Below are 13,682 nucleotides of genomic sequence, written 5' to 3'. Positions count from 1 at the left end.
ATAGTCAAGTCTACACCATTAGTGGTCTGTGTACCACCATTCAGGAACCTCTACTGTCAGCAAATTGTAAACTGCAACTGTGTTTCTGAAACTGGTGGCATATAATAAAATGAAAAGAAGTGGGGGAAAAAATAATATATAAGTGGATGACTAGCATCATAATGTGCCATATGTGAGCAGACGAAGTTAAGAAACCATATCTGCAGAATGCAAGTACTAGACTTTGTTCCCTTTCACTGTTTATCTTGGATTCTGTTGTGGCATGTGGGAAATGAAAAAAATGAAGTGGCTTTGGCTTACAGGCAGTGGAAATAAGTGCATCACAAAATGGTTTGAGACAGACACGACACATTCAAAAATAAAACATCTTATACAAGGTAAAATGAATGACACCAGAGAAGAAAATATTGTAGAATTATTTTAATAACACTAGGAAAAAAATCATAGTATTAAAAATTCTGCATGGATTCTGAAGAAAAGGTTATTTCAGTTTTGGGGGTTTCCTGTTTACAAGCCATTGTTCCAACTATTTGTTTTTTTTAATTTAAAAACCAACAATCCTATTACAAAGGTATTTCCAGTTAAAGTAACAGCTAATCTATAAATACCTGAATACCACAGCACACATTGTGTGCATGGGTTTTCTTTAAATCTTAGTTGAAATAGTGATAAACCTACCACACATAGGAAAACAAAGGTTGATTTTTTTTTTTTAAAGGAGCAGCAGATGTAAAAGCCAGAAAAGAATATATTGCATACATAAAATACAAAAGGAAAATTATCATTTGCAGTATGTGACATAACATGGGTTTTGCACCTTAAACCTATTGAAAAGTAATTTTTGGCCAATGCTAATGCACTGAACAAGCAGAATGTTGGGCAAAAGTCTAATGTTTCCTGTACCAGCACAGAGATAACAGAGGCAGTCCATTGGTGTTAAAAGAACATGAAATCCAGCTCATGTTTCTAGTTAAGGGTCAATTTCTTCAGGAACCACTGTTATCATAATATCTTCATTGCCTCTGCGTACAACCATGTTCAAAGTACTGTCCTTTTTAATAATGTCACTGACATCATTGGCTGAGATTATTGCCTGTCCATTGATACTTATAATCACATCATTTTCTTTCAGGCCACCACTGCAATACAAAAGAGGGATATGTTATTGAAGTTTCTATTTTCTCCTCCTTGTAATGCAACTGAAAGAGAACTGAAGCGCCATAAGCCACCAGGAATGGCAGTCAAAGGATTGGATTCGATTGACATACAGAGAAATATAACAGGCATACAATAGCAGGCTGGACAAGTTATGTGGTGATGCATTATTCGAATATGGTACTAAATTTCAGGTGGTATGCATAACATTATTGAAACCCCTACAGTAACATTTGCAAGTGTATTTATGCATTTTTCATTAGGATCCTAGATACCAAATCGGCAGAGGAGACTAAGGCAAATCTGTAAGATTTGAGGGTTTTTTAAAGGTAGTTAAAGGGGTTTTGTTTCAATTTTTTCTTTTGATCATAAATGGTAAAAGCAATTCAAGCTGCACACTGCATTTACAGGTATTTCAAGTTGTGGACAGATACAGATATGTACATCAAATATCCCACACTGCTCTCTATAATACAGTATAATCTCATTATAACAAACCTTTTTAATAACCCTGCTCTTCCCTTTTTAACATTTCTAACAGCAGGAACTGATTTTTCTTATTGGTATGATGCAGCAAATGGATCAATCCTATCATAGGAAACAACTTATGTTAACGAACTTTTCTCCTAGTTCCATAAGGGTTTGTTATAATAGGTTATATCCAAGTTGGAGCACCCGTATAATTTAAAACTAAACTCAAACAACATTCGCAGGCATTTAATACATAGATTTACCACGCAGAAATGCAGGTTGTTCCACCCGTTATTTTCTTGCAGTAGTTTTCCAAAGCCTCAGTTAAGTACCAGATACTTTTGTGCCATGTGCTATAAGAACAGGCCAAAAGAGAGAATCCCTTGCCAAACAGTATACCAAAGTAAAACAAAGGACAATAGGAGAAAACAGTATAGAACATATTCCTTCTACTAAAGGTCTTTCATGCTCTGCACTGGGTTCCTCTCGTATTTGTTGCATAAAAGCTATCCAAGACTGCTGCTAGTCCTGAGGGATGGGGTAGGAGCAGGGAAGCGGAGACACTTTACATACCTCCTGGGCTTGCCCTGTCTTGCATGAAACTCTGGCTCTGAGTCATGGAAATACTAACCCAAGTAACCAGATGAGACATGATTCAGCCCTTGAGCAGAATCCTTTTACATAACCACAAAATATTCATAGGCCTTTTCCACCCACAGATAAATGCTTTACAAAAGCTTTGGTCAACATTTTCAAACAACTAGAGATCTCCAGTCCCTTACCTGAAGGGCCTTAAATGAGCATGCGTTTCAGAGGTCCGTCAGGTGATCTGTACTTTAGGAAAACAGATCCCTTTAGGGAGCCAAAAGTTGGACATTCCAGCTCAGTCCATTTGGAATTGTTGGTCCCTATATATAGATGATGTAACAGAACCTGCCTCTCTTCCTCTAGCTCTCAAAAGGTTCATCTACAAATGCTATTAATTTGTAGTAGCCTTATTGCACAGTAAAAATACTGTGCAGTAAGCCGACCCCGGAGCATATTTACACGTGTTCCCTCTTCGGAGCAGATTTGCTCCCAATGGGAGCAACCCAGTACAGTCTGCCCTGCTCTGCCCCCCTGCAGCAGCTAGGGGGAGCTCCAGGCTTTCTCTGGGTGCCAGCCGGGGGCCTGGCAAGGAGCACAGGGCCAGTCCCCATGCGCAGGGGGCCAGGAGAGCCCTGTCGGCTGCAGCAGCAGCCATCTCCTAGACCTGTACGCATCAGGAAGGATCCTGATGTGCATGGGGCCAGGAGAGGGCTGCTGCTGCAGAGCTCTCCTGCACCATGCACATGGGGACAAACCCTGTACCCAGCAGGGCTTTCCCACACAGCCTGGGGTTGGCGAGGACCTGTCCTCGTCTGGGTCAGGTCCCAGCCAACTCCAGGCTGCCCGGACTGCTCTGAACATACCAGGGCTGGCCAGGTTCTGTCCCGGTTTAGGCAAGGTCCCAGCCAGCTCTGGGCTGCACAGAGACTGCTCTGCACAGCCTGGGGCTGGCTGGGACCTACCCCTATCCCCCCACAGCTCTTTCGCAGCCCCATGCCCAGATCTGGCAATCAAGACACGGGGCAGGGAAACAGCAGTGAGAGAGGGGCAGGTCCCAGCCCCCTGCCCTGATCTGCTGCTGAGGCAACTAGCAGCAAGCCCCCGGCTAGGTGGGAAATCCAGTGCCTCACTGCTAGCTGCCCCACCGGTGGGACAACTCCCTGCCTCTCTCGGCTGAGTGAGGATTCCCCATCCAGCTGGGGGCTCACTGCTAACTGCCCCACCGCTAGCTCCCCAGTCCCAGTGCTGCTCAGCTCCCTGCTCCTGTGGGGAGCCTGGATCCCCACAGTGCCAAGATAGGCGGTTGGGGGGGGGGCAAGGGCAGAGAGGTACCCCTTCCCATGCCAATCAGCTCCTGGTTCTTGCAGGGAGTCAGGAGCTGAGCAGCATCAAGACTGGGCCCCCTGCTGGTGTGCCTGACTGGGATCAAATCTGCTCCCAGACAGCATCTACATAAGCCCTACTGCGCAGTATCTGCTGTGGGGCAGCTAGCAGTATCTACTGTGCAGTTAGTTTAGTACGTGTATTTACAGATTAGTCTACTGTGCAGTAAAGCATCTTGTACAGACATACCCCAAGAGTGGTATAAGCCTTATGGCAGCAAGAACTATTTGAACAATTTGTCCTGGTGAAAAAAGCAACCTTAATCATCTGATTTTCTGTGCAGTATACAAGGGTGAATAATATTTAATTTCAGGGTAATCCTTTACATCTCAAATATTCAGATTCTGAACTTGTCTTCATGACCTCAGATTTCTTCTTTTCTGCTTCTGCTTCTCTCTTTGCTACTATTTCCATTTTCACAGTCTAGGACTTCTTCTTCTGCTTTCCTTAAAATGTAGTCTCACCCCAAGTTAAACCCAGTGTTATCCCCATGTCAAACAGGCACATTTAGAAATAGCACATTGAACAACTAAATTCATCTTGCACTAAGTCACTGCTATATTGTGGCTAGTTATTAGCTAGATATTAGTGCTAAATATTTGCACAGAGGCCATCAAAAACATGCCAAAGAGTATTAGTTCTAATTTGGTTTATTCCTACGTGCCTCTAATACTAACCATGCTGCTTTGTCACTATGGTAACTTTTGCTCTTGTCCTATAATAGCTCCAGTTTCATGATCTTGATAAGTTTTTTCCTCTTCTACCCAAGCTACCAAGTAATTAATTGATTCATAAGAATTAAAATGCTCATGAAAAATAACAGAAATATTCCGATGATTGGAGATTTCTGCCCATAAAGAACACAGAACCTGGGCAATAGTGGCATGTCTCCCACACTTCCAGACCAATTTGCCTAAACCCATTTAAGCATTAAATGGTTGTGATAGCGAAATTCATCCTTTCACACTAAGTAAAAGGATAAATTTAGTTATCACAACCATTTAATGCTTAAATCTTAAACTCTAGGCTGAGATTTGTGACAAGAGTTTCACTGTAATATTCATGTTGTAATATTGGTGGGTGCCCGTGAAATACTTAACTGAAATCACCATTTTAACCTAACAGTTATCAGATTGTAATCTGGTTACTTTAGAAACTTAATTTAGATGTGAAAGCTTCTTATTACTAATTCCTTAAACAGGTTGTGTTGGCTGTGTTGAAAGAAAATCTTTTAACTTACACTTCAGCTGGTGTATCTGGTATTACTTCAATAATATAGGCCCCAGAAATAACATCAGGAAAGTCTTTATGGTGATCCTTCAGCTCTTTAGCTTTGCTGAAAAAAGTAATGGTGATATTAATATATTTTGACAAATGGTCATGTAATTTCTGTTTGCTAATGTATGATATAAAAACTGAAGTGACATATATTGCAATTCAGTTCAATTTCTAAGGCTCAACAGCGTTTTAAGAACAATTAAACATTTTAAAGCATATAGATTTCTTGGTACAAGGGCTTGTTTGCTTTGTTTCATTTTTACTGGCAGTCATTTCAATACTTGCAAGAAAACAAAAATTTAAAACACTGACCCATTACTTTAGATCTTCAGGAGTAACTCCTTGCAAAGCACATTACAATAAAGCACTGACTGGGTAACAAAGGCAAAACAGTAATGACATCCAGATTCAAGAGAAAGCCACAAAAATTCATACCCATCACAGATAACACATTTTTGGCTACTCTTAACTAGACATCCAGAAACAGCTGCAAAGTTTAAGCCTTCCTCTACATATTATAGGTACAGGAAACCCTCACTATTAGCAGGTTCAGCATTCACCATTTCAGATACTCAAGAATGCTGAACCCGCTTCTTAAATATACTTAAAGGAGCTCTTCGGGAGCTCTGCACTTGCTGCCACCAGGCTCCTGCTGCCGCCACTGGCCTCTCGTAGTCACCAAAGCAGCCGTGCCTCACCCCAGAGGCACTGAGTTCATGAATATAGACGGCATTCATGAATGCAGTGCCTTATTCATGGATTTTGTCATTCGCAGGGGGGATACGAGAACGTATCCCCCATAAATGGTGAGGGTCGCCTGTATTGTGCAATGAACTGGTTAATTATGCAATTACTTTGGCTAAGTACAGATAATCAAAAAGCCAAAGATTTAATCAGTTCAACTGTCACAGATTAGTCTAAGCTGTGTAGACTGAACTGGTAAGCAAGTGAACAGACATTCACTTTTGATTCCACAAATGCAGCCACGTGCCTACAGTGGCCCAGGACAGATGCTAGGGAAAGCTAAAGCATGCCTCCCTGCTCTGCTAGAGCAGACAATTTGGGCCAAGGGTAGCCCACCCACCCTGCAAGGAGGAGCTTATGGGGGAAGTGCAAAACATCCCCCATGGCTGGGGGACCATGAGTTAACTTAAATCTGGAGCGAATCTGGGACAGAAGTTCAATAAACTGATGTAACCTAAATCAGTTAAGTCTGATACCACATCCATCTAGGTTTATCTTAAACCAGTTTGGGCCATTTTGAAAGCAGTTTATGTGCACTGAACTTACACTGTGTTACAGATTCGAACCAGTTTCCAATCACTTATACCAGTTCATGTGTAATTTCTGTACCTAGCCCTTGAGACTAGCTATCACACTATAAAAAGCTCCAAACAGCTACAAAGTTAGATCTCAATCCCACAATCGTGCCTCTTGCCATGCATGTGCGGCATGGCAGAAGAAGCAATTGGGCAGATCGCACATTAGATCCCACCGTGCCTTTACCTGTACATGTAAAGGGTCCCTAAAAAACACGGCTTGTGTTTTGGCAAGACCACATGTGTTACTCAAGTCTTGCTAGGGCAATTTTTATCTGAATGGGGTCTGAACCAACAGGACCTGACAGAACCACCAGTTTCAGTGATCTGGTCCCATCAGTCAGGTATACTGTAGTCTTACAATACCATTTCTGTCCCTCCAAAAGAACCATAAAACTTGCACTCAACTTCCAAGCAAGGCTGACCCCTACATCCTGATTTCTGTGTTTGCCATGCTTTTGCCCATGCATTATAAATACCAGGGCAACATCTTTTTCAGTGCAGTTTTTATTTTTATTTAATTTACCCCTTTCAGTCCTTTCCTGGGTTATTTGTTTTTCCTGCAAGATTTTACAGAGACAATAGCAGCTTGTAGTGTTCATCTATAGTTACTGCTTTATACTCAGGGAAAAAGAGCTGTATTTTTTTACTGAACCTGAAAATCTGCAGTTGATTTATATGTGGGGTTACCTTACAACTGGATCAGTACGGTATATATGAAGTTAGGTGCTATGATTCATAAAGATACCATAGCCCCTGCTCCCCCCACCTAAACCTCACAGTAGATCCATGTGGATCATCGTATGTAGAATTCCCCCAGAGCCAAACAGCAGTTGTTTCATACTCTTTCTTGTGGCCTTTTTGGAGAAAGCAGTGGTGTTATTAAAAATGGCTTCCATGAAGATCCACTGAAGGTTTCATGGCACTTTATAGTCACACACGTAAAAAAGACAGCCAACTACTGGCAGAAATATCAGCAGAGTCTACAGAAGGCCAAATTCTGAAAACTTATCTATCTACTGTTACTGTGGAGATTAGTTTGCTCACAATACATGAATAGCCATATCCAACTAAATATATGTATAAATGGAAAACTGACCATCTCTACCTACCTAGGAGTGAGTGACATCATCCGTATGCCAATGTACTTCTTCTTAGTTACAGCTTTCCCTGGTACCAAGAAAAAAAGAAAACAGCCTTGACAGGAAGCACTGTGGGTCTCAAAAATAAAAAAACATTTTTATTTTGGTTCTCTAATGCATATTTTTCAAATACATAGTACAATACCTTTTGATTGTCTGTCATGGGATTCAGTTAAAAACTTTTTAATTTTATCAGATGGAATTGCAAAGGAGATTCCAGCTGTAACTTTTAACGTGTTAATCCCAATCACCTCACCATCCTGGAGAAATAAAAAAAAGATATTTTAGGAATCATAACATGCCATAGAGCAATAACGTAAGGGAAGAATTCTTACATGTAGTTAACAAAAAATGTACCTGCAAAAAATTACTGTGGACTATTTCTAAACTGTATTTCTCCATTAAGTTTCAAGCATTCGTTTAACTTTAATTTTCAAGTTTAAACTAAAAAAACAACCAAAAAAACTATTCCCTGAACTCACAACCAGCAGGATCTTATTGTATAGTTGTTTCCATTGTTTTCAATTCATTCCAGGGGTGTCCATTGCAGGATACTCAACTAGTCAGCATTTAAGATGGTGAGGAATTACTTTGCACATCAGTATTTCTGATGAACAGCAGTTAATCAACACCAGAAGCTTTTCCTAGGAATGAAAATTGTGAGGAGGAATTCATGGAGAAGGAGTTATCAGGTCCCAGATGGAATTTTCTAGAAAGAGAGACATGCCACCATGGCCAAGAACCTGATGGCCAGTGATAGCGCTCAGCTGAGACATAGGAACCCCAGAATCAAACTGATGGTCAGGCTCAGGCAGACCTTCATCACTGATTTAGAGTCAGTCTCTTTGATCTCTCCTATTGGAACAGTTTCATTTTGTAAAAATAATTAAATATTCACTGGGCCGGAGAGATGGATTAATTCTACAGCCAACTGTCGGGGCAAGGCCCTTGGATGCGAAACTATGACAGCACAAGGACCTGAACATGCACAGCCCAGATGACTGCTCTAAATCTGTGGGGGCCAACCATTTTGGAAAGCATGCTATAAATTAGCCCTGCCACCTCCCCACATGCTACTCCTATCCCTTTCTTGTATCTGATCTGCTGCTCTGCCTTCTGCTCTCTGCCCTGTGCTCCCTGCATGATCATGTGCTCTGCTCCTTGCCCTATCTGCCACTGTGCCGTCTATCCCCTCCCCAGTCCACTACATGCCACACACAGACACTGCCTGTGCTGAATTCATGCTGATTTAGAGCAGGATGGCCATCCCTGCTCTAAATCACCTAGCTGTGCAAGACCCCTTTTGCTATGTTATCTAGTAGCATTCACATTTGGATTTGTGAGAAGATGATGTCCATCTGTAGGGGACAGTCCAGCAGCCAGTACAATGTCACAGTAAGAAAGGATGAGATTTATTAAAACATAAAAGATAACATTCAATCCAAGGCGAACCTGCTCCCTATAACTGCTTGTTGGTAAGGCTATAGCAAAAGAAATTTTAGCTGGAAAAAGCAGTTTCCCCACACACCCAAATTTTTGTTTTGGAATTTCAAGGAAGTTTCTCAATGGAAACAAAATAATCTAAAAGCCAGCATTTCCTATGAAGCAGAATTTCTACTCCCAAAGTCCATCTGTCCCTAGATACCTAGTTAAAGGCTGTCATGTCTAGTACTTGTGCCTTTGTTTTCAACCAAAGCTTGCTCGCTCGCTCGCTCTCAGCAACCCAGCTCTAAAACTTAGCTTTTTCTTGAGTTTGCTAGCAACTGTTTTTGAAGAGGGTCAGATGAGTTCCAGATTGTAGGCCAGGCCATGAATATCCACTACCCTGATCCAGATTAGGATTCTTCCAGGCTATCAGAGTGTGAAACTGCAAGGAAGAACAAATCCCAATACCACTGACCTCAACTTCAGGATTCAGTGAGCTTGCTAGCATCACAGATTGTAATTAGGGTAATTCATCTCACTTATTTAAAAAAATAAAAATATTTTTATCATCTTTCACATGTCACATCAGACATTACACTCATTTTTAAAACTTTGCAAATGGCAAACACTTTGACTGCTGAAATCCAAATACATCCTGTGACTTGCCAAAGCAAACAGAGATGAGCGATTAGTAAGAACCCTGTGATGTTTGTACAGTCACAGCCAGTTAGCAATGTCACTGAGCCCCTTTCCTTTGACAAATTTATTTAATAAAAAAAATCAAGTTTACATCAAGCGCGCGCACGTAAAAAGGAATTCTTACCAAGTTCACTAACGGTCCGCCAGAATTTCCATACTAAAAATAAATAAATAGAAAGGATAAATTTTAATATCACTGCATGACTTTACTATAAGCAGAAATTAGAGGCACTTTTGAAATAATCTACCACTTCCTAGCAGCCATTTAGGATCTTTAAATGGACCCCTTTTTAGTTCAGCTTTCCCAAAGAGCTGGCCTTCCCTTGTCCTGCCACTGAAACTTTAGAAAACAACTGTGGTTTCTTAGCATTCGTGCACTAATGATCCAGAGCAGGGCTGTCCAACTTCTAAGCAGCCAGGGGCTGCACATCACACAGGCTGCAATACTGCAAACCATGGGGGCCTCCCACCTGCACCATGTACACAAGTCCCCCCATCCCTCTCCGCTACACCCTGTGCACGGACAGCTCTGGGAACAAGCGTTCTGATTGAAAAGTTCATACAGGGCTAACAGTAAGAGAACAAAAAGTATCACTTTGTCTTGGTGTAAAAGCAAACTTGGATCCTCAAATTCCAACTTTCTTCTTAAAAAAAAAAAAAAAGATGGATTTTTAAAAGGTGTTTGGCACCAGAGACTACTTTCACCCTTCCGGTTTATAATAATTTCCAATTGAGGTCAGAAGTTATACATGATACTGTTCAAGACTTTAAAAATATAATCAAATACTGCTGCATGGCTGCTTTCCACATTCAGACTGATAAAAATCCTTTTTTTTTCCCCCAAGAAAATTCATCAACATCCTCTTTCCTTAGGAAAAAATTATTCATTGACGTGTAGCTAACAGCTGGATTCAGAAATCTAAATTCAATGGAATAAGAATTACACAATCCTATGAAAAAGTGACCTACATTGATAATTGCATCTGTCTGGATGTAGTCCATATCGGAGTTCCGAAGTCCCAATTCTTTGCCTCCACGTTGAGTGGTGCTAACAATCCCAGTAGTCACTGTGTTTTGAAGAGAAAATGGACTTCCGATCGCAACCACAAATTCTCCAGGCCTTAGGTCTGCAGATCGGCCAAGCAGCAAAACTGGTAATTTACCCTACACATTAATGATATTCAAAAAGAAAAAAAAAACATTCTGACACAGAGAAAAACAAAACCATTGAAACATGCATACATTGATTTAAACAAGGAAAAAATACACACAAACAATATTTCTGTGAACTTTTGAATCTGAGGAGCATGCTCTTTAGACTGCAACACTTTTTTTTCAACAAAAAGTACCCATTACATCAAAATCAATTATGGAACAAAAGAATCTCTACACGCTGTTCTCTAAAACAAACATCTGAAGACACTGGGGTCAGAAGCATTTCTGACAGCTTCTTAAAATAATTAGTAAACAATTACAGATGTAAAAATGATGTACTGCGTGATAGTGAATACTAAAAAAAAAAAAAAAATGGAAAAATGCAGAGAAAAGCTTGAATATATTAACTAAACGTAGACATGGCTAAAACTAATTCCTATTGCTGAGAAGTGATGTGTATATTCTCCAACCTACAGATTTTTCTATTGAAAAGGTATAAAAGAAATTAAATCTATCCCTACCCCCTTTAACAGTGAACTCTTCTTCTGAGGGTCATTGCTAATTAAAGTTGTATAGTTTTTAATAAGGGTTTATGATAGGTTTTATAGCTCTGGCTTCTTTTCAGATCGCAAAAATCTTTCACCTTTTACTGTTTATATTATAGTAGTACATAGGATCCCCCAGTATACAACTGCCTATTATTTCAGTACCCCATCTCTAGCCCAGAATATTTATCCTGAACCAAAGAACTAATCCACAGACATCCATGAGAATCAGCAATTGCAATGAGTATTTCATTTCTGAAGACTTGATTTTATTCTTCACTGCTTTCAGTGAACCCAGTCCCAGATAGTGCCCCTGGTAAATCAGCTGTATCTTGGCATCACTAGCCTCTCACACCTTACCCTGTAACTTAAAGCCATAGCTCTATCCACTTCAACCTACATACGTGGGAGTTGGATTGTGGAAAAAAAAGGCAGGAAAGACAAGTGTGGTGCATTTCCAGTGCACTGGACAGAAGAACAGTGGGAAGAGACTGAGCTAGCTGGTTCCAGTCCAGAGGGAGCAGAGGGGGACACAGATGATCTCCACAGGCAGCAGTCTGAGAAAGTGGCAGAGAAAAGGGACTCCTTATCACCCCACAGCTCTCACATAAAAAAAGATGCTTTTGATAATGTTACTTATTCTTTAGTTTTCCCAAAAGACATTTTGTATGTGTGGTCTCAATTATATGACCTTTACAAACGTTTAATTCAGGAAGGGTTATCTGATTGCGCTCAATGACATCACTGAAATGCATGTCACATGCATGAAGTTAGCTGCAGGCAGAAGTGCTTGCATGTCAGGGACCCGGAATCTGGAAATGTGGGCTAAGCTTCACTGATTCCTATAAGAAAGTTTAAAAGTGGTACTAGTAGATGTCAGGATAAGAAAAAGAAAGGCAATGGCCACAGCCAAGTATTAATTAAATAGGTAGGAATAACTAATCAGTCAGGAACACATGGATAACTTGATTTAAACTTCTCATTCTGTGATGAGTCATCATCCCCACCAATGCACACTACACGGCTCTAAATGTTCAGAAATGGGAAGTGACACTGATTATTTCGTGAGACTCAGCTTTCGATCCCATAAGCGCCTGACTTGCAGATGATGCTTACCCTGAGCGTTGAGTCCCTAAAACTTGAGGCATGCAAACAGATCTGATACTTCTGTGAGTAGCAGAATTTGTTTAGAAACATATTCTATATTCTTTGGAACAAGAGGATGCACAAGTTGCCTAATTTAATTATTTTAGATTATGGGAGTGGCTCTTTTGATTCAAGAGCACCAAAATACATGTGCCTAATTTGAAAGGAGTAGTAAAGGTATATGAAGTCTAGTATAACCCAAATCTACTTAATATCAAGCATGCATTGGTTACTATTATGTAACTTAATAACTTTCAACTTAGTGATACTATTACCTTTGGAAAGCAATAACAGTGATCTATTAACTATGACACAAAGCAAAAATTTAAAATGAGTTTAAACTGGGGGGAGACGGATGAAAAATCAGGAACCAGAACCTTAATAGTTTTCTTTTATTGGCAACTTTAAAAATTAGACAATCTAAACCATTAAGTGGTGCTTAGAGACCAGAAGTCACTACAGTGAACCAAACAAAATACACAGAACTCAAAATATATTATTTGGTGTTGTATTACTCAAAATATTTCAACTGGGGTTGTATTTTATAGAACATGTTCTGGAATGCATCAAATATTTGTAGCATGAAAATAGCACCAATTATGTTAGTCAATATGTGGTACGACAAACCACAGCAAAGACGGTGATGTCTCAACTGTCTATGTACTGGAGTTGGACGATGCAAGGAACTAATGAAGAAGTGGGGCTATATAATTGTTGAACCACCTGTGACTGCAGCATGGAGCCTCAGACTATCAAAAACCTGCTGTCATGCCCACTGCTTGAAAGCACCTGTAAAATGAAAGATCTCGCAAAGTACAATAAAGGAGCATAAGGATATGTAACAAAATGGTCAAATGTAGTATAGAGAAACAAGAAGAAAAATACATAATACAACATAGATACAAATCACAGACCTCAGTTAATAAGCCAACTATATCCTTTTATCCAACATCACTTCAGTTCTACCAAAAAATCTTACTGAGATGAACATACTGCTTTAATAAAACTGATTGCCAAACCCTTAAGACAGGACAAGTGCTCTATGGAAACTTCATCTACTAGTCTCAAGACAGCAAGAAAATGATTAACCAGCTACTGACTAAACTGAAACAACTGGATAAGCAACAAAGCAAGAGAGAAACTTCCCTTTGTATTTAATCATATTTCAAGAAACACTTTCAGATGTTGCAGTGCAGTGCACCTAAATGAACACTGCCTAAGGGCTGCAAATACAGAAAACCCTGGAATTCACAGAGAACTTTTTATGATCAGATCACCAGATCATTAGATGCAGGGGTAGCAGTGGACATAGTCTTCCTGGACTTCCGGAAGACTTTTGACACTGTCTCTCACCCCGTTCTCATTAAGAAAATGGG

General features: G+C 40.2%; 1 protein-coding gene across 1 annotated transcript in view; it reads right to left on the bottom strand.

The window, feature by feature from the left end:
- Window positions 1-405: 405 nt before the first annotated feature.
- The window catches only part of HTRA1 (HtrA serine peptidase 1), a gene marked incomplete at its 5' end in the record, with an annotated part of 59,827 nt that continues 46,550 nt past the window's right edge, over window positions 406-13,682 (bottom strand). The window contains 6 exons of the mRNA XM_019502172.1: window positions 406-1,139; window positions 4,838-4,933; window positions 7,307-7,364; window positions 7,482-7,596; window positions 9,585-9,617; window positions 10,430-10,624. Coding sequence (XP_019357717.1) covers window positions 971-1,139; window positions 4,838-4,933; window positions 7,307-7,364; window positions 7,482-7,596; window positions 9,585-9,617; window positions 10,430-10,624 — 666 coding nt within the window. The remainder of the gene's footprint in view (window positions 1,140-4,837; window positions 4,934-7,306; window positions 7,365-7,481; window positions 7,597-9,584; window positions 9,618-10,429; window positions 10,625-13,682) is intronic.

Source organism: Gavialis gangeticus, unplaced genomic scaffold (genome assembly GCF_001723915.1).
Source record: "Gavialis gangeticus isolate Ggan-Ray unplaced genomic scaffold, GavGan_comp1, whole genome shotgun sequence".
Taxonomy (NCBI): Eukaryota; Metazoa; Chordata; order Crocodylia; family Gavialidae; genus Gavialis; species Gavialis gangeticus.
Note: the sequence above shows the minus strand (reverse complement) of the source record. Positions and strands in the feature narration are given on the sequence as shown.